Source organism: Zootoca vivipara, chromosome 13 (assembly GCF_963506605.1).
Source record: "Zootoca vivipara chromosome 13, rZooViv1.1, whole genome shotgun sequence".
Taxonomy (NCBI): Eukaryota; Metazoa; Chordata; class Lepidosauria; order Squamata; family Lacertidae; genus Zootoca; species Zootoca vivipara.
This window is the reverse complement of record NC_083288.1, coordinates 5,755,433-5,777,486: the sequence shown is the minus strand read 5'-3', so window position 1 is coordinate 5,777,486 and position 22,054 is coordinate 5,755,433. Positions and strand designations below refer to the sequence as shown.

At 45.0% G+C, this 22,054-nt stretch overlaps 1 protein-coding gene across 13 annotated transcripts in view; it reads left to right on the top strand.

Moving 5' to 3' along the window:
* FHOD3 (formin homology 2 domain containing 3) overlaps positions 1–22,054 on the top strand; it is a 310,284-nt gene that overhangs the window by 44,210 nt on the left and 244,020 nt on the right. For all 13 annotated transcript variants that reach the window (XM_060282210.1, XM_060282206.1, XM_060282209.1 and 10 more), the window contains exons 2-3: positions 4,838–4,944; positions 9,646–9,710. In XM_060282210.1, coding sequence (XP_060138193.1) covers positions 4,838–4,944; positions 9,646–9,710 — 172 coding nt within the window. The remainder of the gene's footprint in view (positions 1–4,837; positions 4,945–9,645; positions 9,711–22,054) is intronic.

The window sequence follows — 22,054 nt, the reverse complement described above, 5'->3', positions numbered from 1 at the left end:
TCCCCTTCTCCTTTCAATCTTGTGCAACATATCACACATTAAATTCTAGGGATATACCTGATAATGCTTGTAAGGTCGCTTACATTTGGGATAGACAAGACTGATAAGCTTTTCAAGTTTCAACTTAAGGTTCCATTAGAGATCAGAGAGACACTTTCAGAACTTCTGGCTCATTTACTTGAATAGATCCATATTAAGAAGAGTAATTAATTTAGCCCCTCCAAAAAAAAAAAGTTTCTCTTACACGCTCATCATGCCATCTGATCCAGTACTTTGAAACTGGAATACTTACTTGATGATGTAAGAAACAGAAAACATTGCTTTCAACTTGAAAGTAAAGCAATTCATTTAAAGTCTGGGAAAGCTGTGGTTTTGTTCACTCTGACACCCAGGGCCTTTCCCATTTTTTGTAGTTCTTTGGAAAGGTATAGTCCTTTCAGAAAGCAAGCTTCTTTTCCCAGAATTACACAACTGAATTTGTGGGCAGACGTTCTAATCACCCTAGTGATGGAAGAGTTGTTATCCAATTAGAGGTGCCTTTTTGTCATTACAATTTCAGTTGTTACCCAAGGCTACTGAGGAATCATACAGCTATTTGCCTGGTTAATAGATGTGGATTCTCTAAGAATCTGGTCTAGTATCCATTCATTTCTTCTAGGTTTGACAGCATTCCTGGTTGGAAGAACACCCTATGAGTGGCTGGGTAGCTTCAAAATAACTAGCATTTGGTCTTGGTTAAAAAAAAAAAACACCACAAGCCTGAATTATATGGTTCAAGACCAGCAAAAGAGACTTGTGTCACCTTAAAGCTCTTAATCTCAGGGTTGTGGGTTCAAGCCCCACTTGGGGCAAAAGATTCCTGCCTTGCCGGAGGTTGGACTAGATGATCCTTGTGGTCACTTCCAACTCTGCAATTCCATGAAAAATGTAGTATGGCATAGGCTTTTGCAGGCTGCAGTCCATTTCATCAGATGTGTGAGGTGTACATGGCAAAGCTGCCAAGTTTTCCCTTTTCTCACGAGGAAGCCTATTCAGCATAAGGGAATTTCCCTTAAAAAAGGGAGAACTTGGCAGCTATGGTACATGGTGGAAGGGGAATGAGTCAGGGGGGGGGAATCCAAAAAGGAATAGAGATGTCATTTCCCTCTGACCTCAAGCCCCTACATTCTTCCACCCTCAGATGAGCTTGTCAATTTAGGATTACATTTCATGCATCTGATGTATTGGACCACAGAAGTCTATACCATAATAAATATATTATTCTATAAGGGGCTACAAAACTAGTGCATTGCAGCAAAGGCAACAAAACCTGGGCCTTTTTATATGGTTCAAGCTGCATCTAGCAACACTACCTGCAAATGCTGGTCAGAAATAAAGGGAGAGAATAGAGAAAGGGTGGGGGACGCGGGTGGCGCTGTGGGTTAAACCACAGAGCCTAGGGCTTGCCAATCAGAAGGTTGGCAGTTCGAATCCCCACGACGGGGTGAGCTCCCATTGCTCAGTCCCAGCTCCTGCCAACCTAGCAGTTCGAAAGCACATCAAAGTGCAAGTAGATAAATAGGTACCGCTGCAAGCGGAAGGTAAACGGCGTTTCTGTGCGCTGCTCTGGTTTGCCAGAAGCGGCTTTGTCATACTGGCCCCATGACCTGGAAGCTGTACGCCGGCTCCCTTGGCCAATAACGCAAGATGAGCGCCGCAACCCCAGAGTTGGTCACGACTGGACCTAATGGTCAGGGGTCCCTTTACCTTTATGCATTGTTACACACCACTGCAATCTCTGAGCTGTGTGAGATTCCATGGGTTCCAGAAGCTCACCCGGGGTTCATGTTTCATGAGAAACACCAGAGACTGTGGTGCTTTTATGATACGGTATATGGTTTATTTTTGACCCAGGTGGCGCTGTGGTTAAACCACTGAGCCTAGGGCTTGCTGATTGGTGGTTCGAATCCCTGTGACAGGGTGAGCTCCTGTTGCTTGGTCCCAGCTCCTGCCAACCTAGCAGTTTGAAAGCACATCAAAGTGCAAGTAGATAAATAGGAACCGCTACAGCAGGAAGGTAAACGGTGTTTCCATGTGCTGCTCTGGTTTGCCAGAAGCGGCTTTGTCATGCTGGCCACATGACCTGGAAGCTATACGCCGGCTCCCTCGGCCAATAATGCGAGATGAGCGCGCAACCCCAGAGTCGGTCACGACTGGACCTAATGGTCAGGGGTCCCTTTACCTTTTATATGGTTTATTTACACATATAGACAACCTGGGCCTACGATGGAGGGGTTCAGAGCATTAACACCCTAGGAGGGCCTTGCTTCCCTCATTGCTGCAACCTTGGATTAAAACAGAAAGCAAACATTGCTGTGTCACTCTCCTGCTTTTCTTTCTACTCTGCTCTAAACTCTGGCTATGCCTTTCTAACTATCCAAGAGGGCCCCCCACCCCCACCCCCACCCCCCCATTTGCCATATCCCAGAGAGCCCCTTTCCTCTGTTCCCCTTAATAGCCCTTCACCCAGGCGATTGTCTCATTAGGAAGCCGATCAATTCTTACACTTGCTAGATCCACAAAACTGGTTTGGTCAGAAGCTATGGTGATGCTAAAGAAAAATGTGCATAAACCACAATATTTATATTCCTTCTAGATTTTAATTCCTAACATCATGGGGAGACGGGTTTACATTTTCTGATTCCATATACTGTATAATTTTCCTGGAATTTTCTATATGCAGATTTACAATGTCCAAAAGTGTGATCAGGATCAATGACTAACTTATCTGAAAATTTGTAATCGTGTGTGCAGCTGTCCTACATGCTGTGTTGTCATTCTTTTGCTGCGAACATGGGAATAGGAGTTTAATCTCTGATAGGGTATGGTTAAAATTATGTGTGCCCAGGCCTCTTCGGAGCTCAGTTTGTTTGCAAAGTCATCTGTAGCAGGCTAGAAACCTCTGAACTCTGATTTGCCTAGGCATTCATACATTCAATAGTTTCCTTTTTGTACAGGAAGGCCTGTCTCGACTACTTATTTGCAGGTGTCAGATGAGCCAAATATTTTACTACTGTGTAAAAATAATAGTATCTTTATTTTTTAACAAACAATTGAGATAGAGACCTGGTGCACACATAATCCCAATTAAGATCTTAAATTTACCGTATTTTCACTTCTTGGGATGCACCTAGTTTTTAGAGGAGGAAAGCAAGAAAACAAATATTTTGCTCTCTTGAATTGTCCTCTGGCTCTGGTTGGGCTCTGGTTTTGCGTGGTCTCTGGCTTTTTGCGCAGGCTCTGGCTCTGATCGGGCTCTGGCTTTTTTGCGCAGGCTCTGGCTCTGATCGGGCTCTTGTCGGGCTCTGGCTATGATCGGGCTCTGGCTTTTTGCGCAGGCTCTGGCTTTTGCGCGGCTCTGGCTCTTGTCGGGCTCTGGAATTTTGCGCAGGCTCTGGCTCTGGTCGGGCTCTGGTTTTTTGTGCAGGCTCTGGCTCTGGCTCTCGCATTCGCTCCATAGGATGCACGGACTTTCCCCCTTCCTTTTTGGGAGGGAAAAAGTGCATCTTATGGAGTGAAAAGTACTTCGAAAGTGTTGGTTTAATTGGTTGAACTAAGCTCTGTCTCAGGAAAGCATGTACAGGGAAATGCCAAAGGAATCTTGCTTCTCATCTTGGAAGCAGAGATCAGGTTGATCAGGTTTTGCATGGTCCAGACCAGCGTTTCTCAACCGCTGTTCCGCGGCACACTAGTGTGCCGCGAGATGCTGGCTGGTGTGCGGCGACGTGCGGCGACGAGAAGGGCGATTTGCATTGTCACGTGCCTGGCGGCCGCCAATACACATCACTGACCCGCCGGAAAGGAAGCCGGCTGGGTCACGACGCGGAGCGAGCGCAGCTCTCAACAGCCACCACCACGGGAGGGTGGTTTTAGACAAACTTAAAGAAGCTGGCTGGATGAGCTCAACCTGAAACTTGCTGAGCAAAGGATTGTGCTGGCAGAGAAATCAGTGGCTTGTGAAGCCTTATTACAGGAGATTGCAACCAACACAGCAATTGGCAAGTGTTTCTTACAGTCATAATTATATAGTCAATATAGGGCGGCACAGAGTTAAATTTTTTAACTTTTTTAATGGTGGTGTGCCTCGTGATTTTTTTCATGGAACAAGTGTGCCTTGGCCCAAAAAAGGTTGACAAACACTGGTCCAGACGTAACACTTAATCATAGTTAGCATGTACTATGGTTTGTGATCCCACGTCAAACTGTGGTTTCCCATCCAGGTTTGGAATACTTAACCATCACTTGATAATTACCGGTAACTGTTGGTAAGCAAAACAAATTGCAATTAAGTGTTGTGTCTGCAATGAAACAAGCAGGGAAGATTATGGACTTTCCTAGCTTTCATCCAACAATAAAGTGATCAGGTAAACAAGAGCAGAAGTGGTTCTCTCCATTGAATAAAATGTCAAGTTCCACAGAGAAATATGTAAGTGATCAAAAGTGAGCGAGAAGGTGCGGGTGACAGAAACACACTGAGATTTCTTGCTCTCGTGAAAAGGATTGGTTGTCTCAGGAAACCACCCTGAGATAACCTCTGAATTACACCTAGCATCCATTTACTTGGAACAAGAATGCCTGTTCCTACTGTTTAAAGTTTTCTTAGAGGAGGAGGAGGCATTTAGCCCAACATCTCGGGGGGAATTTGAGGTACTGTACTGGTGTTAAGTGGATGTGTGCTTTGACCGGGGCAGCAACAATCTGATGGTTTGTGCTAAATTGTATGTAAGCTGGTCTGGAGGTTGGAGGCCTTGAAACTGATACAGTGAACTACAGTATTTTCTTTTCTTTTCTTTTTCAGCTTGATGACTGCACATTGCAGCTGTCTCACAATGGTACCTACTTGGATTTGGAGTCTACCTTAGCAGAACAAAAGGATGAATTGGAAGGTTTTCAGGAGGATTCTGGGTAAGTTGTTCATTAGAAAGGTGTGGAAACATTGATTTGCATGTGTAGACCCTTTAACCACCCCCAAATAAATTCAGACAAGACTCAAATTTTTGCTCTGGTTTTTGGCAGAATCTAGGCCACAGCTTTATTGATTACAACCAAGTGAGTGGTTGCATAGGCTCTGGTTCGACTAGCTCCCTGCACCCTTGCGCAGGTAGCGCTGACCCTGGGCACCAACCATAGGTCAGCCTCGGGTGAACACCTGGGACAGTGGAAAGCAGGAGCCCTGCTAGTCCTCTAGCCAGATGCCCCCCTGGACTCTGGCTCCGGGCACAACCCCTCTCAGGGTCGACCAACCAAGAGTTCCGGGATTCCTTTAATGGAATACCCATTGCATAGGGATGGCGAGAGCGTTTCCCCGTCCCTATCACCTGAACCAGAGCCTAACCACAATGTTACAAGTTGTGGCGATTTGCTACGCGGCAGGCGAAACCCAAATGGCACCAGCCAATCTGCCAAGTGGGGAAAATTCCTGCCGTGCCCCTGTCCCAATGACAGACAACACACGACGGCATAGCAAAGTCATGCGTGCAAGGCCTAAATATAGGGAGAGGTGGGCGGGTGTTCCGATGCACTGGCCCCAAAGAGGAAGCTCAGGGACACGTGCATGGGCTTAAATAGAGGCCCCTCAATACAAATTTGCTGGCATACCATTGGTCTGATTGCACCCAGCATTGAGGGACCTCCAATAGGGTGTTGTGGTCATCCAAACGTTCCCATCCACAATTCACAGGGTCTGGTTCCCAGGTCACACTGCAACATGTGCCCTCTTGTTAGGGAGGACCTGATTTCCACCGAGGTTTCTGTAGGGGAGAATTGGGTTGCATGATGTGAGTTTTCTCCACCACTGGCAGGAGGTTTCTTGCCTGTTTTAGGCATGGCAATAGGAAAAGGTGGGAAGCCGTCTTGGAAGGGATTTGTATGCCTTTGTCTTTGTTCCTTCGTCTTTGTTTCTTGGATCCCTTCTGCTCTCCGTACCTGGGGCTATAGTTCAAGAAGAACTGTAGCACATGATTACTTTCTTGGAAGGAGGGAGCTCTCTCTACTTACTGTTGCTACCAGATACTGCTTTGTTAAGAAGCCGTATCCAAAACAATAAACGTCGTTAAGTGAAGCTCTGAGTGGTACCAGAAGACTGTGTTATATCTGTGGATATTTGGAAAGCATTCTCTTTTCTGACTACTAGTAGGTTTTAAAAATATTTTTGTATACCATGCAAGGAGAAAATGAAAGGAGGATGGTAGTACATTGTAATGCATTTTGGCAGGTGAAACCATGCTCTTTCCAGTTGAGCATCAGATCCCATTATTTCAGTTCTTCAAGTACAGTATATGGTTAACGTTTTACTGAGAAAGCATGGTCCCCTGAGGGAGTGTACAGTTTTTTTTAATAAAAAATGGCCTCCTCTCAGTTTAAGAAGCTCTCTGAGTTCTTTGTATGGCATATTACTAGGCAGAGTGCTTGTTCCAACTTCATAGCTGAGATATTGCAACATGAGAGACAGGCAGAGGCAGCGTTGAATGGGAAGACCAGGTGTGTGTATGCTCTAGACCTGGAAATTGGCATATCAATCAATCAATCAATCAATCAAACAATAAATAAAAGTGGGGTGGATACCCATACCAAAAGGAGATGACTTCTATGGGTGCCTGCATTGTCTGCCTCTTCTTCACATCCTGGTTACCGGGAGTGGCCGTTCCTAGTTGGCTCCCACTACTACAAGGACTTGGAGCAGGAACAAGTTGGTACTACAGCTGAAAATTATTACCCCCTGCAGTAGTAGTTGCAGTGCTCCTGATTATCCAATGGGTGCACATCAGTTGTGGTGCTCCTGACTTACCTAATCTGCACGCCAGCTCTTTCAGCGGCAATAATTCCCATGCTCTTACTTGGATTTTCAGTTGTGGTCATCAGTGTTTGATTTGCTTATTTAAGAGTATTGCAGCAATACATGTGTGAAAACACTGAAAGAGCTTCAAAGGAGAACTTTGGTAAAGTCATTCCTTGATGGGGAAACATAACCTTGTCAGCAGGGTGTCTATGCTAGTGGAGTTCTCCTGGTGTGTTCAATCCTGCTGGCACAGCTCCATCTTAACTCCAACTGAGCAGCCTTGGGATGGAGTGTAATTTATGGGTATAATTCCACCCTAAGGCTGTCCCCCTATTTGGTTTAACTTGGGAGTAAGTGCCATTACACTTTGTGGGGCTTCTGAGCAGATGGGCTGTGTGTGTGGGTCTCATCTTAATGTATTGTTCTGTATCTCTGCTCTCTTGCAGCAAAAGATGGGCTGGTAGTTCACTAGTCAAAATGTGGCAGAAAAGCTAACTGGCATTGTGATATCATATGACGACCGCTATAGAATGGTTGACTACAATAAACATAACCACAACTGCCTTATTTATAGGACAGTTGAAAGGACAATGAGTTACACAAGAGCATGCAATTCTCAGTGGATTGTATGCATAAAGTTGTATCAAAAACAAACCCCTGTGTTGCAATAAGAACTAATCACAACAATACAAGCACAACACATAGGCTAATAGTTAGTAGAAAATATATAATAGAATAACGATATCGTTCAAATTATAGGAGTAAGCCAATTGAAGTTCATATGTACAATATAACAGAGTGGTAGCGAGGACCGTCAAGCCGTGTGTTCAGAACAGATGTCTAAGGACAGTCTCACAATAGTCTTTCAAAAGTAAAGTCTCTCAATACTTTCAATAGTTGAAACGTCTTCTGTTGCAACTTTTGAAAAACTGCAGTTGAACCTTGGGTTGCAAACGTGATCCGTGCGGGAGGCACGTTTGCAACCCGCAGCGCACAGTCTGCGCACACGCGTGATGAGATTTGGCGCTTCTGCGCATGCACAAAGCGCAATTTAGTGCTTCTGCGCATGTCCGAGTGGCGAAACTCGGAATTAACCCGTTCCAGTACTTCCGGGTTCGGCGCGTCTGTAACCCGAAAACGCGCAACCCGCAGCGATCGCAACTCGAGGTATTACTGTATTGAGAGACTTTACTTTTGAAACTTTTGAGATGTCTTCTGTTGAAACTTTTGAAAGACTATTGTGAGACTGTCCTTAGACATCTGTTTTGAACACATGGCTTGACGGTCCTCGCTACTACTCTGTTATATTGTATATAAGAACTTTGATTGGCTTACTCCTATAATTTGAATGATATCATTATTCTGTTATATATTTTCTACTAACAGCCTACATGTTGTTGTGATAAAGTTGTATCAAGCCTGAGTAGGGCTTCTCTCCAGCCCCATTCAGACGTTTTCCCTAAATGTGTGGAAATAGCACATGGAGAGAGTGTTATAGGCCATGCATGATCTCCCCACTCCTAATTGTCTCTGCGTGCCCTGGGCTTGCCCACTCTACCTTGCCAACCTTACCACACGAAACAGAGAAGGTCGGGGGGGGGGGAGAGAGAGTTGTTCCTAAGTGCATTCACCACCTGAACATGCTTGGAAGCCTCCCTATGGAGACCCAAAAGTGCAGGATTAGTGACAGCTGCAACAGGAAAACAGGAAACAAGGGCAAGCCTTAAGGTGTGTTGTTTAAGAGATGTTGCCAGGCTTTGTGAGTCCTTGGCTTGGAATGTGAACTCTGGCGACTTGCACTGTTTGCCTTTAAAATGAGGCAGGCGAGTGTTTCAGCCTTCGGAGTTGAGCCAGAGGAGAGCTGCACCCTTTTTACGCCCCCCCCCCCAACTTGTTTGTCCACCGTTTAGATGGTGCAGGCTGCAATTTTAGCAACAACAGCAGGCAGAGCATGTCTGACTTTGCCTCTTCCCTGGCACCTTGAATACTGTTACAGCAGTGACCCTGGAGACCTGGGCAATGTAATTTTCCCAGGGTGCTTGAAAATGTTTGACAGACGCTGCTGCCTCCCTCTGTCAGAGCAGCCCCAGTAACCCGCTTGCTAGACAAGGGGACTTGAGAGGGAATTAGACCCAGATGTGCTACCCATAACACCATTAAGCGTTTGAAGGCCTTTAAGCAGTTTTCTGACTTGTAGGGAAATTGCTCCGTTGGGTGAACCCAAGTACAAACTGAGCCCAGGGAGCTCATCATTCCTAGCTGTGTTTGTTTTTTCATGTATTTGATGAATATGTAAGTGTTTCTATCTGTGCTTTCTGGCAAAGAATAAATAAGCCAATTGGACTGTTTTTCTGGTGCAAATCAGTTGAACAATTAAAATTGTGTGTGTCTATATTTTTTGTTTAGCGTGGTAATAGAGTCCTTGCAGTTTTATGAATGCTTTTATAAAAAAAAACGGAATACCTGCCATTGCTGAGAGTGTATAGATCAGGGGTCAGCAAACTTTTTCAGCAGGGGGCCGGTCCACTGTCCCTCAAACCTTGTGGGGGGCCGGACTATATTTTGAAAAAAAAATATGAACGAATTCCTATGCCCCACAAATAACCCAGAGATGCATTTTTAATAAAAAGGACACATTCTACTCATGTAAAAACATGCTGATTCCCAGACCATCCGCGGGCCGGATTGAGAAGGCGATTGGGCCGCATCTGGCCCCCGGGCCTTAGTTTGGGGACCCCTGGTATAGAGAATACAGTACATTAGATGATTCACTGAGATTTGCTTTAATTAGCTCATCATTTTTTTCTATTTTTATTCCCCCCCCCCAGCAGGGGCAAGAAGCACAGTGTCATTTTGAGGACCCAGCTTTCAGTCAGAGTCCATGCCTGCATTGGTAAGTGAGTTTCCAAGTATTTTGATGCGGTGAATGAGTGGGAAGCATTCCAAAAGCAAGAACCTGTAGCAAGCAGATGCACAACTTTACCTTCTGTCATTCTGTTGCTTACTGAAAAGATCTTGTCTGCCATCCAAAGGGTCCACGTAGCTACAAATAAAAATAAAAATGCATAGCAGTACCGTAAAATAATTCTTATCTGTTTAATGAATGCATGCAAAATGAATTTTAGTTCTTGTAATTCTAAGGAGCAGTTTTGAGTCCGGTGATAACATCAGAGCTTGGATTTGGGACTTGGTGATGCATTGCACAGAAAGTGAGCTTTGAATTCCACGTACCTTGCCGGATCAAATCAAGAGCTATCTAGCTCATCATCTATCTATATTTTGATTATTTTATTATATCCACTTGCTTTAATAACTCTGTGCTCTTTGATCATGTTTCAGGTCTGCTCAGTTACTAGCTCGTAAATTTGGAAGCAGGGTGAATATTGGGTGTTGTCGTTGTTTTTTCGCCAGAGGAGCACACTTTTTGCTATTTGTAGATGTTCAAGTCAATTGCAAGAATATCTGTAACCATTTTTGCATGGCTCATCTAACTGCAGTTATTTGTATCTGCCTCATTAGGCCTGCTGGTTCGAGATGGCAAACTGTGGAATTGTAGGCTGGCAGCAAGCTACTGTATTTTAAGAGGCAGATAATATTTATTGCTTTGAATCGTACAGCTCTTGGCCAGGCAAGCTGTCATTATTGCTGTGTCAGTGACTGGAAATAGAATAGAGTTGACTATTGCTGTCGAAAGGGAAGCCAAATGAAACCAGTGTGTAGAAGGCAGCTCATGCGTATCAAGTCCTGCCAACTCAGCACAAATGAACGCCTGTGTTTTCGAGCAACGTGCATTGCGGCTCTGAGTGTCTCTTTAAACAGGACATTGCTTGTAGCAGGTGGTAGCAACCAGGAGAGGTGGCGGTGTTTACTAGGAATGGATTTCCCTGGGAGGCCTGTGTTCAAATCCCCAATTGGACATCCACTGAAAAGTCACTTTGTCAGCTGCCCTTTGGATGAATTTCAGAATGTAGGAGCATATGAAGCTATCTTACATGCTGTCATGTAATAATAATGATGTTAACAACAACAACAACAACAACAACAACAACAACAACAACAACAACACCTTTATTGTCAATGTACAACCTGTGTACAATGAAATTAACCGAGCCTCCCCCCCCCCACCAACACTCAGTCTCATTGCACTCTGTGCATAGCTGCCAAGTTATCCCTTTTTTACAGGGATTTTCCCTTATGCTGAATAGGCTTCCTCGCGAGAAAAGTGAAAACTTGGCAGCTATGCACTCTGTGTGCTTGTCGCACAACACACCAATCCCGAAAGTCAGTTGCACTATATTATTTTCTGTTCAGCAGCCTAACAGCCCACGGATAGAAACTGGTTTTTTAGCCTGTTGGTATGGCTGATTATACTTCTATATCTCCTGCCCGAGGGTAGAAGATTAAAGAGGTGCTGGCCAGGGTATGAATCTTCCCTGAGAATTTTTCTTGCTCTCCTAAGGCATCAATCCCTTGTGATGTCATCTAGCGGACTCAAGGGACAGCCCGTGATATCATGTGCTGTGTTCACCACCCTCTGTAAAGACTTTCTGTGATACAATATAAGAGGACACTTTCTGTTGTGGACTGGTAGAAGGAGGTCATCAATTGTTGTTTAACATTGTCCTTTCGCAAGACCCTGAGGAAGTGGAGTCTCTGTTGGGCCTTCCTAACCACCTGAGTTACATTGTTTTATCCAAGTGAGGTCTTCACTAAGGTAAACTCCCAGGAATTTAAAGGAAGAGACTCTCTCCACACACACACACACACACACACACACACACACACACACACACACACCGATATACAACGGGGCTAGTTCCCCTCTTTTCCTCCGAAAGTCCAACACCATCTCATTTGTCTTGCTAATATTTAGGTGCAAGTTATTCTCTAGGCCAGTGTTTCCCAACCAGTGTGCCTCCAGATGTTTTGGGACTACAACTCCCATCATTCCTGACCACTGGTCTTGCTAGCTAGGGATGATGGGAGTTGTAGTCCCAAAACATCTGGAGGCACACTGGTTGGGAAACACTGCTCTAGGCACCATGTAGACACTTTTTGAACCTCCCCCTGTACGCTGATCATTTCATAATCTAGAAAAGTAGTGTTTGCTGCAACTTGCCTTTCCCAGTGCTCCTCCTGCCCGATGTCCTTGCAACTGCAAATGTTGGGGACTGAATCTGGATTACTGTATCTGCAAAAGCAGCTGATCTATATTTCTTCCCAGAAAGAGAATTCTTGTCTGTGTGTTGTAGCACAGAGTCTTTTTTGCAAATATCTTTGTCTTTGTGGCCATCAGTTTGGAGGATTTCATGTGGTAGAAATAATATAAGTGGGTATATCTGGGTTTCAAGAATGACAATGGTTTGCTGCTAAAAAAAAAACCCAATGTTGCAAGGACACAGGTGATTGAAACAGCTTGGAGCTTGTGGTTGTAGTGAAAATGCACAAATGCTCATTTGTTGGTAGCATTTTGAGAGCATGACAGATTTCAGAAAGGCCAACAGAATTTTTGGATCAGTGTTCAGAGTTGTTGTTTAGTTGTCTTAGTCGTGTTCGGCTCTCGGTGACCCCATGAACCAGAGCATGTCTTGGAAACTCTCACTTCTTTCTCAAAGCTTCTCTCTTTTTTATGTCCATGGAGTTTTCATGGCAAAATACTGGAGTGGATAGCCAGTTCCTTCTTCAAGTGTTCAGAGTAATGGAAGTTAAATAGAATACTGTCGGTATTCAAGTTTTTGTAGCCTGAACTGTAGGTGGATTCTCTCTGGACACATCCTCACCCTAGCAGGCGATAGTGGTGCTGTTGAAAAGAAGAAGAAGCTTTTGACATCATTATGAGCTATTTGTTTTGAATTTCACAGTAGATAGAGATAATTCACTTTGGTTCTATGGATCAGGGCACTTTCTCATTCTATTTACGTGTGTGTGTTTGTGTGTGTGTGTGTGTGTGTGTGTGTGTAAGTTTTCTGCCATAGTGTTAGGTTTGCTCATTCAGGAGCCATGGGGAACCAGAGACCTCACCAGTTTGCAGAGCTGACATGGATTTTGGCCTGTACATAGGTAGGATAAGACTAGGAATATGCTAAACTTGTCCCTTTATGTCTGGGATATTTCTGATTTCCTTGAACCGACATTACAAAACCTGGCAATGTTAATGATGTGGACTCAAATCATTGTTGAATGTCACATGTGTGTGCGTTTTAAGCATTTGGCTTAATTGCGTGCTATGCTCCTCACTCAAACCAAAATCCGAAAACCCAGACATCTCTCAAAGCAGTGCAGTGCACATTCAAATAATTGTTGTAAACTGCATCACTTTACAACACTATAGCCTGCAGCAGCTCTCTCCTCTCTCGCATATATAGTAAAAGACCCGTTGGCTGTTCCAACAGGATGCTTATTTGAATAGCAATTATACAACGTTCTTATCAGATATTTGTAACACCCATAGTTGCAAGGTTAGTGCGGGACACAACATCATACCGTACTTTTTGGCCGTGGGCTGCTTCCCACATTTCTGGTTGTCAACTGTAACACAAACACAGGAAATTTTGCACATATAAAATACGTCTCTTTGTAAGTAGAGCAATTCTAAGACTTACATAGCAGAATTCTTGACATAGCACCTGTAGGGAGCTCTTTCCAAAGGCTTTATGATGGTGAAACGGATTCTTCTACTCACCCACACATACTAGGTGACTGAAGAGCGAGTTATCATGGGTTATCATGGAATATGTGTGCTTTTGCTTTTAGGGAAAGACTAACACTGATACCACGGGCAACGTATATATTAAACTAAAGCTAGTCTGAAGGAAGATGTCAAGGTTGTTACGACTACTCCAGAGTAACGACTCTCCACATGCTTGTCTTTTAACAGTCTTTATTAGTGCACCTTATTTACAGTGTAACAAGCTGTTGGTTTCATGTCTCCTCATTCCGATTCAGAATCCGGCACTGCCCCTTTTCGCAACTTTGACCAACATAAAAGCCTCGGGACAGTGAATCTCCTCCCCTTTCTCCTCCTCCTCAATACCAGTGTCGGGGGGAAGGGTCTACGGTCAGCCTTCTGCCTGTTCCCCTCTTCCCGTCTCTCTCTCTTCCTGCTTGTGGAACAGTGGCCCTCCCATGCTGCCAGAGCCCTGGCACTCCTTCTCCATCTCCTGACTCACCCCTTCAGACCCCACGCTTTCATGACTGCTTGGAGACGGGCTGCTTCTGATGAGAGGGGGGTTCTCTGTAACCTCCCCCCCTTACAGAAGAAAAAGCAGTATATTCTGCCAGCCAGGAATACCTCTTTACCTCTGTTCAGAACCAGAATTACCAATTTCTCTCGTAATTCAGACTATGTGACCGCCCTACATTTGTTTCCTGTCCATTCACCTGCCGACAAGAAACGAAAGCCTTCAGTGGTATCTTGCTCCAGTTTCGTATCATTCTGCCCCTGTGTTGCCTTTGGGCCAGAAGGGGTGGTAGCGAACCACTTGGGGTGATTAAATGAGCTAGCCTTTTATTTTAAACTGTAGAGCCCAGGTAGAGCACATTTCTTTATGGAAGCCCTGAGCCATGGGAAACTTACAACTGCCAGGAGCAATGCCTTAACACAGGGGTTGGCAAGGTTTACCTTGCCTGGCCCGGTTCACTCCAGAGGAGATCCCTCCGTGGGCTGGATCGCCCGCGCGCCCATGATTTCCTTTTTTTAAAAAAGGACAATTTATTAAATTTTTCCAATTAAACACATTTAAACAAAAACAAAACATTCAACCACAAACACAACAACACATAATAGACACAAAATTTCCTCTTCTTAACATCTAGTCAATTATTACAATTTTCTTTGCTCTGCCCAGCTTTGACTTCCCTCCTTCCCCCCAATTCGGTTTTCTTATCGATTCCTATATCACAGTTTCTTTATTCCTTCTACTTAAAGTCAGTTCATAGGATTTATTTCAATCCTGCAAGTGTCTTTAAACTTCTACAGTTCTTCTCCATATAGTCCACAAATTTACTCCAATCCTTTTGGAACCTTGACTCTCCCTGGTTTCGGATCCTGCTAGTCAGTCTTGCTAGTTCCGCATAGTCCATCGTTTTCCTCTGCCACTCTTCAATCGTCGGTAACTCCTGAGTTTCCCATTTCTGGGCTAACAAAGTCCTAGCCGCGGTTGTCGCATACATAAATAATACTTGATCTCCTTTTGCTATCTCCTGTCCTATAAGTCCTAATAAGAAAGCCTCCGTTTTTTTGGGAAAGGTGTATTTAAAAATCTTTTTCAGCGCGCCCATGATTTCCAGCACCTGCGCCTGCACAGACAAGATTCCCAGCGCCGCAGAAACGAGTCCTCGCGCTGCGCCGGTTTAGCACAGCGCACAGGGACTCGTCAAGTAGGCGGCTCGATTTGGGGGCGGCTCGTGGGTCGGTTAAATGACCCCCGTGGCCCGCTTGTGGCCCATGGGCCTTAGGTTGCTGACCCCTGCCTTAACACCTTCCACATGCACTGCGCCTGTAAGACTTTGGGCATCACAAGGCAAGATAAAGTCTCAAACAAAGATGTGCTTTTTGTCTCATGCACTGCTGTGTGAGTTATAACTCATGCCCCATTGTCCAGTAAGTTGGGCACAGGCCAGCCACACCCTGCCTCAAATCTGAAGCCAGCTTTGCACATATCCTATAAATAATGGCAATTCACTGGGCAAGCAGTAATCATTTCAGATTACATGAAGTAATCTTTTGCTGTTGATTAGAAACTATATTACCATTTTTTAAAAAGGCAGCAGAACACTTTCTGTGAAATTCAGATATTACTGTTTCTGGACTATAAAATTAAGGGGACTCCACAAAACCTTTATTAGTGAGTGATTTACGTCCATAATGTGTTGTTTATGAATGCAATTTGAAAGCCTCCAAGAAGCTCAAGAAAGGCCATTATTTGGTTTTTTTAAAGGAATATTAGAGATATATATTTATTTGTTTTGTGTTAGATATACTTCAAACAATCCACTTCGAGCTCGAAAGGATGAACAGGTGGAGAGCATTAGATGCTTACCAAAACCTGCAACTAGTTTGTGATTTAATTTAAAGGGAAGAAAAAGGTGCCTGGAGAATTTGCTGGAAGTGCTGTGCTTTCATATTCAGATGCAAGGTGAGGGGAAGAGCAAATTGGAGTGAGCCTGAGACTATTTTATCTCCTTGTACTGAATCTGTTTAACAAGCAAACAAACAACATGCAGAACAAGGAGGTGAGAGGGAAAGCATTGGAGCGGCTGGACTAGGCGACCCTCGGAATCCCTTCCAAATCTACAGCTCTATGATTCCATGAAAAGCAGTGGTTTTAAATACTAGCATGGGAACGCAACTAGCTTTGGAGCCGTTCCAAGGCAGAATTGGTGATTCAGCTCCCTGTCAGATTGAGTACAACATGAAACATTGCAAAAGCATAATTTTAAATTGTTTTGGTGGTGATGTCAAATTATGAATGTTAAGATTACTTAGACTGTGTGATGGAAGAAGGTTTCTGTATCCGATGGATGCCAGAAAAATAGAGCAAGCTTCTTTGCCTCCATTAACCAGCAGTACAAAGCATTTCAGAACCAGAGGGCGTAGCCTCAGGGCTGTCTTAAGCATATCCGTAGTGCAAAGATCCTCCCCCCCCCACCGGAGAGGCCAGCTCCCTGCCACAACGAACCACTAACACCAATGGGAAAGACGGCTCTGCGTAGCCTATCCTTTAAATTTCATTGGGTGCTTTCCATTTTGACCCTCATCCTTTTGTTGGAACATGCCAGCTCTAGGCTAGAAATGTAAAGAGAGAATTCCACAAAGCAGTTTGAAACAGCAGGTAGACATGTGCTAAATGTAAAACTTCCCCGTGAAATGTGTCGTGCTCCATTAATTGACCCAGAAAAATGGCCAGATATGCAAGGTCTAAACATTTCAGTTGCAGTAAATGGGTTGAGGAAAGCTTCCAGCTCAATCATAGTGTCTTTATTAGCAGGGCGTCAGACCACCATACATAAAGGTAAAGGGGCCCCTGACCATCAGGTCCAGTTGTGTCCGACTCTGGGGTTGCGGCACTGATCTCGCTCTATAGGCCGAGGGAGCCAGCGTTTGTCCGCAGACAGCTTCCGGGTCATGTGGCCAGCATGCTTCTGGCGAACCAGAGCAACGCACGGAAACGCCGTTTACCTTCCCGCTGGAGCGGTCCCTATTTATCGACTTGCACTTTGACATGCTTTCGAACTGCTAAGTGGGCAGGAGCTTGGACCAAGCAACAGGAGCTCACCCCGTTGCAGGGATTCGAACCGCCGAGCTTCTGATCAGCAAGCCCTAGGCTCTGTGGTTTAACCCACAGCGCCACCTGGGTCCCTTCCTCCACCATACATACATCAGGCTAATTCAGGGAAAATTAGGCGTGTTTTGAGTTTCATTGAAGGCAATGGAGCTCAGATGCTTTGCTGTTATTTGAAGCAGCTTCTGTGGTTTCATGAGACTTTGGTACAATCAAAGGCAGCGTCATGGGGCAGCACCATCAGGAATCTACAGGTGACGGGCACCTCAGGAGGGCCTATTGCCAGCCCCCATCACCTGCCCATAACTGTTGGGAAGACATGGATTGCCCCAGGAGGGGCTCAAAAAAGTGTTTGCCTGTGGGTGGAGAATAGGAAAGAAGAGAAACAGCGAAAGAGGACACAGGAAAAGAAACAGATATACAGTAAAATGGAAACACTCTGAAAGAAGCATCTCATTGTTGGGACTGATCATTGCTTGATTTGCATGGAGAAGCTATTTTAAAATGTGGGTTTACTTGTGATAAAAGGCTCGTAGGACGCCTAAGACCTCAGAGTGTCTTGGAAAATTTGCCTGAATTAATTAATTAATTAACCTCCAGAATGCCGTATTTTTCCGTGTACAATATGATGTCCCCCTGCCCCATTTTAAAAGTCTTATACCAAGGGTCCTGGAGCTAGCTGGAGAGGCGAGGTGGTGCCAAGGCAAGGAGGGAGCACAACACCATCGGCTCTCACCGGCTGAGGCGAGACACAGACACAGGCTGGAGAGGCAAGGTGGATTGAGTGGCGGCTCAACAACGTTTGGGATGATTTCTCCCCAAAGCTGAACAACTTTAAAATAATGATTCTAAATTTTGGGCTCCCAAAAGTAGGGGTCGTCTTATACACTGAAAAAAATGGTAAATTTTTGAGTTAATATTGGGGGAGCTTTTGCATGCTCACCTATCTCTGTTCTAAAACAAAAATAAACAAATCCCTACTTCCAGGTAAGCATGCACCGAATTGCAACCTTGATCTCTTATGGCTTTTTAATACCCTACCCCTTTGACAATGTTTGCTGTGCTAAGTACTCGGTGAAGAAGTGAAAATTAGAGGCCCCTCTGGTGTATTTACTGGTCAGGAGCAAACAGACTGCACAGTTTCTGAAAAGCCTTCTCAAAAAGTCAGATATGGGAAAAGCAACGACAGCTGGTTGCCGTCTTACTCAGATCGTACTCAGCTTCATCTTCTTAGAGCAGCTTGGACTGTTCAGAATAAGATCTCCTGTCAAGGGAGGATTGAGGTAAACCGAGGACCAGGGCTGCGATGCAAGCAAGGCTGACCTCCCCCCCCCCATTTCCCTGTCAAAGGCAGGAGTTTTCTACTGCTCAGCCTGCTAGGATTCACTTGACATAAGGTCAGGCTGAAGCAAACACCTTTCTCTCTTCCCACCTATCCAGCTTCCCCACTCCCTAGTTCTTGAAATTTAGGGCTTTGCTTCTTGGACCATCAAAATCTTAGTAGCAGTCAGATTAACTAAAACATTTTCATTTTTTTTTTTGCTTTGTGTACTAATTTGAAAGTTTAGTTTTACCAATAATTAAATGTATGATTTTATCCTTTGCCATCTCTTCAGAGATTTTAATACAAAAATAGCCAAAGAAAAATCAATCATTTTCTTCAAAAACAGTCGTATAGTTTGCAAGCATACTTAATAGGTTTTTTTTTTAGCTCTGCTCACAAAAAAACCTGAGTAACAGAAAACAAGCTAATGATTAACATACCTACCTTTATAGAGTTTATACAGTGCCCCCCCCTGTTTTCTGGTTTAATTTTTAAGAGGACCATAAATATGAAAATGAGCACCAGGTGTTCTTTCCCAAGTCAGCCATTAATATTCATGGGGTTAATTTGGGCCCAAGCCCTATTGGTACATCATTTCTAATTAATATCTAAACCTACCCCATCATAGTTTACACAGTTGCTTTCAAATAAAAGACCACCTCTGGGTAATTAAGAAAAGGCACCAGATGCTGAGGACTCAAACTTCCACCAACTTTCCAGTCAGCATGGTGAATGGTTGGGAAGGGTGAGAGTTGACATGTGACGACTCTGGAACATCCACAGCAGGTTAGCCTCTGCTAGGTACATGTAGGAGCCTTAACGCAGCGGAGGAAAGTTTGCTCTGTGCACCTGCTCAGAACCTCCCCCTCTGATGTAGAGCCCTGAAGTTGGGCCCTTATGGAATGATGTGGATCGTGGATATCTGCAAGAAGCCCCCGAGCTTCCTTAGAAGGTGCATAGAAGGCTATGCCTTAGCCCAGTGCCTGCCTCTGCAATGTCACTTCTTCTAACAGATGCATATATTGTAGATGTATACATTGGTTCTACCCCAACAGAAATAAAGGTGGAGGAATTGGAAGGGGTCCCGAGGGTCATATAATCCAGGGGTCGGCAAACTAAGGGGTCGGCAAACTAAGGCCTGGGGGCCGGATGTGGCCCCCCAGGCTCGTAAATTCGGCCAGAACCCGCCGCGAAGCCGAGACTCCAGGCAACGGTGACAGGAGGAAGAGGACAAGCGGTGGCGGCTCTGCCACTCAAATGCCTGGTTTACCTTGTTTGATTGGCAGAGACGTCCCCGCGCCACACTGAGGTAAACCAGGCACAGCCTCTTCCTCCCGTCGCCGTCGTCATCGCTGTTGCTGCCCTGGTGTTCCTGTGGGCCAGAGAGCGGAGCGGACAAGCTTGCTCTGCCAGCAGCCCCTGGGAAGGTAAGCACAGCAGCTGGGGCTGGGGAATGGAGAGGAGGACTACTTGCCCCCCATGCCTCTTCTTCATACCTGCCAAGTTCCGGTCTGAGAAATAAGGGACTGGACCGGAAGTAGCAGACCGGAAGTAGCGCTGCCACCATTTTGGAACTGGGCAAAGCAGCATCAAAAGTCGCTTCTGAGCATGCTCCGCCCAGTTCCAAAATGGCCGCTGCAGCAGAATAAACCGGGGGGAAACAAAAAAATCTGTTTTTTCGGCTGGGGAACAGCTGGAAAAACGGGGGTTTCCCAGGGAATACGGGAGACTTGGCAGCTATGCTCTTCTTCCAGCTCCCCCCCCCAGTGCCACTTCTCCGGCCCACCACAAGCCAGTCTGAGGGACAGTGGACCGTCCTGGTGCTAAAAAAAATCACCAACCCCTGATCTAATCCAACCTTTCGAGACCCCTAAGAAAAAGTGGCTATAAATTTTCACCAGTCTTTCAATCTCTGGAGATAAAGACAAACCAAAGAGAGGTAAAATAGGATCATGGAAGGATGTATGGATGTACGTTTAGATGTATGTCTAAATATATATATCACTTTTTCTGTGTTACAACTGTGCAACAACTTAAGTAATGATATACAGTATATGATGTGATGGTTTATGTATGTATAGGGTGGTATCCAACTAGGTCATGCTCCTCAATTTTTGTAAGTAATATAAGTCTTCATTCTAGTTAACAATTTAAAAAAGGGGGCAACAAAAAGAAATGCAAAACAAATCAAGATTTTTGTAGGTCCAAATACAATTACTGCCCTTCTTGAAAATGCACTTGAAGGGAATGCCATTGTGCAGTCCAGGCAAAATGTTTTTCCTTCTTTCTGAGTCGGGAATGGAATCTCTTGATAGCAACTCTCATTTGAAGTCAGTTCCTACATTTTCTCTGAGAGGAGACTACCCTTCCTCCTTGATTTGTCTAGCGGTTCTGGCAAAAGGAAGCTGAAAACCAGAGCTCAGGATAGAATTTCAGCAAGCGAATCTAAGCCCAGTGCGTTCAGAGTGGTGTGCCTTTTCAGTTTTGAACACTCCTTTTCTAGATTTAATGCTAATTTCATTTGGTCAGCCATAACATCCATGTTTACTTTAAGACGTTTCACTTCGGATCATGAAATATAGGTCAGCACTGGAAACTCTGGAACACTGCAATACATTGAACGCAGAAATGGCTAGATTTCTACGTTAGCTGAGCAGTGCGGGTGGGTACTCTCTGTAGATCAGGCATAGGTAAACTCTGCCCTCCAGATGTTTTGGGACTACAACTCCCATCATCCCTGACCACTGGTCCTGTTAGCTAGGGATGATGGAAGTTGTAGATGCCTGTCACACCGCTCTGGTAATGTTTGAAATGAAGAAATCACAGGGGGAGGGTAAATCATATGGGCCTAGTCACTGGCACTCAAGACTTCAGATTCAGGCACATCTGCCCCAGAAGGGTTAATATATTTCCTGCCCCCACTGACTGCTGTTTCTTGGCTCCCTCCTCCTCATGCGCAGGAGCTGAGTGGCTGCACCGCTTCTGGCCTTTCATAGCATTGCTGCTGTTTCTCGGCTGCTGTAGCTTCGTTGAAGCTAAGGATGCATGGACTGTATTAGTGACCACTGAGAGCCACGTGTAAAGTGACGCTTCGCTATCTAAAGGAAGAGTTTACATAAGTAGAATAATAGAATTGTAGAGTTGTAAGGGACCCTTCAGAGATCACTGCCTTGTCGTGGCGAAGGGGCTTGAATAACTCCAAGAAGCTATGAGCTATGTCATGCAGGGCCACCCAAGACCGACAGGTCATAGCCAAGAGTTTGGACTAAATGTGATCCACCTGGAGAAGGAAGTGGTAAGCCACTCCAATATTTTGCCAAGAAGACTCAATGGACATAAAAAAGGTGAAGCTTTGAGAAGAAAGTGAGAGTTTCCAAGGCATGCTCTGGTTCATGGGGTCACGGAGAGTCGAGCACGACTAAGACAACTAAACAACAACAACAAGGGGCCCTGAGGCGGACGCGGGTGGCGCTGTGGTCTAAACCACAGAGCCTAGGGCTTGCCAATCAGAAGGTCGGTGGTTCGAATCCCCACCACGGGGTGAGCTCCCGTTGCTCGGTCCCAGCTCCTGCCAACCTAGCAGTTCGAAAGAACGCCAAAGTAGATAAATAGGTACCGCTCCGGCAGGAA